The sequence below is a fragment of the Argopecten irradians genome, chromosome 5, assembly GCF_041381155.1.
Source record: "Argopecten irradians isolate NY chromosome 5, Ai_NY, whole genome shotgun sequence".
NCBI classification, from domain to species: Eukaryota; Metazoa; Mollusca; class Bivalvia; order Pectinida; family Pectinidae; genus Argopecten; species Argopecten irradians.
In genome coordinates, this window is record NC_091138.1 from 49,627,855 (window position 1) to 49,631,556 (window position 3,702).

The window sequence follows — 3,702 nt, forward strand, 5'->3', positions numbered from 1 at the left end:
ACAGACCTTTTAGCGCCCATAACTCTAGCGACTTTCTGACTCTATACAGACCTTTTAGTGCCCATAGATCTAGCGACTTTCTGACTCTAATACAGACCTTTTAGCGCCCATAGATCTAGCGACTTTCTGACTCTAATACAGACCTTTTAGCGCCCATAGATCTAGCGACTTTCTGACTCTAATACAGACCTTTTAGCGCCCATAACTCTAGCGACTTTCTGACTCTAATACAGACCTTTAGCGCCCATAGATCTAGCGACTTTCTGACTCTAATACAGACCTTTTAGCGCCCATAACTCTAGCGACTTTCTGACTCTAATACAAACCTTTTAGCGCCCATAGATCTAGCGACTTTCTGACTCTAATACAGACCTTTTAGCGCCCATAACTCTAGCGACGACTTTCTGACTCTAATACAGACCTTTTAGCGCCCATAACTCTAGCGACGTTCTGACTCTAATACAGACCTTTTAGCGCCCATAACTCTAGCGACTTTCTGTCTCTAATTATGTATTTGTAAGCTCATTATATGTATAGACCTTTTAGCGTCCATAGATCAAGCGCCTTTCTGATTCTTTATAACTATTTGAAAGTTCTTTATACGTAAAGACCTTTTGGCATCCATAGATCTAGCGACTTTCTGATTCTTTATAACTTTTTGAAAGTTCTTTATACGTAAAGACCTTTTGGCGTCCATAGATCTAGCGACTTTCTGATTCTTTATAACTATTTGAAAGTTCTTTATACGTAAAGACCTTTTGGCGTCCATAGATCAAGCGACTTTCTGATTCTTTATAACTATTTGAAAGTTCTTCATACGTAAAGACCTTTTGGCGTCCATAGATCTAGCGACTTTCTGATTCTTTATAACTATTTGAAAGTTCTTTATACGTAAAGACCTTTTGGCGTCCATAGATCAAGAGATTTTCTGAATCTTAATAACTATTTGAAAGTTCTTTATACGTAAAGACCTTTTGGCGTCCATAGATCAAGCGACTTTCTGATTCTTTATAACTATTTGAAAGTTCTTTATACGTAAAGACCTTTTGGCGTCCATAGATCAAGCGACTTTCTGATTCTTTATAACTATTTGAAAGTTCTTTATACGTAAAGACCTTTTGGCGTCCATAGATCAAGCGACTTTCTGATTCTTTATAACTATTTGAAAGTTCTTTATACGTAAAGACCTTTTGGTGTCCATAGATCTAGCGACTTTCTGACTCTAATTAACTATTTGTTAGCTCATTATAAGTACATACATTTTAGCGTCCATAGATCTAACGACTTTCTGACTCTAGTTAAGTATTTTAAGCTCTTTATATGGACAGACATTTTGGAGCCCATAGATCTAATTACTTTCTGACTTAGTTAAGTATCTGTAAGCTCTTTATAAGTACAGACCTTTTGGCGCCCATAGATCTAGCGACTTTCTGTACCAGGATGCCCACGGCGCCACACCCAATGACCAATACATTCTCTCCCTGACAATCGAGGCGCTCCACGGCATTATGGGCCACACCCAGGGGCTCCAACATGGCTATCTGATCAGGTGCTGCAAAACACGAGGGATTGAACTTGTCATAACTATTTTTTGGCAATCTGAGTTATTCACAAAATGTTCTTATACCGTACAGTAAGCTTATATTATCTTATGTTATACATCAAGTCAAATGTCCACCAAGGAATTCTTATTTTCATGTGTAGAAAAAAAAAACGTTCACAGATTTTGATTTCTTGCTCTATGTGTTTTTGTGTTGTTTTTTGTTTGTTTTTTTGTTTTTTGTTTTTTTTTTTTGTTTGCTATAACATAATTCAAATAAGTGTGAAAAAACCCAAACCAATCTGTTGCATTTTTTTGTTAATGTAAAACGTAAAACACCTTTTAGTGGAATATTAGGTTTACACCGAGATTAAAAAGCGAATGTTATAGTCTCTACTGGAAAAATTCTACACTATTTTCATAGATTCAAAAATCGCGATTTTCACTTAAAGGCCAATCCGATACGGCTTTTATTTGTTAAAATGGGAATGTAAAATAACATTGCTAATTCACATATCATCACCTTTTGAACAATTTAATTACACCAAATTAAATGTTAATTTTCATAATGAGGGTCATCTTATGTCTCCCGCGGTATAATGTTTCTAAATTATCTACAAAACCTTATAAGAAAACGATGTTTCATTATATTATCAAAACATATTTAAAACATTTTGAAATTTTATAGCAATGTTTTCAAATCATTTTAATGATACTATATGCATCACGTTATATATGCGGTTACACTGTTGAGGCCTTTTCAAAATGTTTAAATAATAATGTAATGTTCTCATTGTTAGTTGATATAACTGCGCCAGACGGCAAAACAGCGAAGTGAATCTTCACTGTAAACATATACTATGCATGGAATCCTATTTTACAGGCATCGATATAATTTTTCTATATTCTTTTAATAATTTTTCAATGTTATTGTTGTTTTTATAAGCTTTTTTATTTCTGTTTTGGAAAGATAGTAAATCTTTAATTAATATATATATATATATATATTAATATACTGAATATATTAATATAATGAATCAAGATGTGCATATCGATCTATATATAATGTAGTTTAAAAAATATAATGTTTACACTGATTATTTACCGCAAAATACCGAAAATAACATCTCGCCGGAAATCTTTTTGTTTTGGTATCAAGATTTTACTTACTTAGAGTTCTTGTGAGCGTATACAGGAATTTGGCAGGGACAATTGTATATTCAGAGCATCCTCCATACGGCGTCTGCCTCCCGTGGCCGAACTGGCCCATGTTGAGGCATATTTCGCGGGTGTCATGCGCACACTGGTAACATGCGCCGCAGTAATAATGGTTCTCCACTCCCACTTTACTGCCGACAGGTACACTGGCGTCTGGGCCGCACTTGACTACCGTACCTGCGCACTCGTGACCAGGCGTAAATGGAATCGTTGCTATGACTTTCGCTACATCGTTCCATGTGTACATGTTAATGTCGGAGCCACATACCGACACAGCATCAACCTTGATGAGGACCTCGTCGCCTGTCGGTACGGGTACCGGCACATCCTGTAAATCGAACGAGACCGCTTCTTTTGTCTTCACGAGAGCTTTCATTGTCGCTGGAACACTGGCGGTAGTAGCCATGTTGACTTGATCTCCTGGGCGTTATCTATGGAAGAGTTACGGTGTTGTATCTCTGCCATCGCCGTATATTAGGTATCGTTACGGTCAGTCGACTGAATGGTGCGTAGTATTATAACTGGATTTGTCAAATGTTTACATATCGTAAGGTGCATGGATTTTGTAAATGTATATGCCAATAAATTACTATTATGGTACAGTTAAACCAAATGAATCAGTATGCATCATATCTAATATATGGTGCTATAGCTCCCCAACTGTAGCTATGTTTCTTTAGTGTACTTTATAATTTATTTTGTAATTTATAGAACTACTTGGAAAATTCTGAAAAATTCACGAAAACAGGTATATTTTACGAGAAAAGTGCTTCTCCTGCATAATGCATGATTTGTACCAAATCTATCATCTGGCCGAGATACACTTTAGTCTTTAAAGTCGCGGCACTGTCTGCCCGTTTTCAGTATAATGTGACCGGGTTTTTATATACAAATGGAATTAAACTTATAATCCGTCTACTCCCGTAAAAAATAATGATGATGAT

The 3,702-nt window shown here is 36.0% G+C and overlaps 1 protein-coding gene across 1 annotated transcript; it reads right to left on the bottom strand.

The window, feature by feature from the left end:
• Nucleotides 1–1,349: 1,349 nt before the first annotated feature.
• Nucleotides 1,350–3,302, bottom strand: LOC138324135 (L-threonine 3-dehydrogenase-like). Its single transcript, XM_069269215.1, has 2 exons — nucleotides 2,711–3,302; nucleotides 1,350–1,552 (listed from the first exon to the last, which is right to left on the bottom strand). Exons 1-2 carry the CDS (start codon nucleotides 3,162–3,164, stop codon nucleotides 1,365–1,367), a joined length of 642 nt encoding a protein of 213 aa, XP_069125316.1. The 5' UTR covers nucleotides 3,165–3,302; the 3' UTR covers nucleotides 1,350–1,364.
• Between the last annotated feature and the right edge of the window lie 400 nt (nucleotides 3,303–3,702).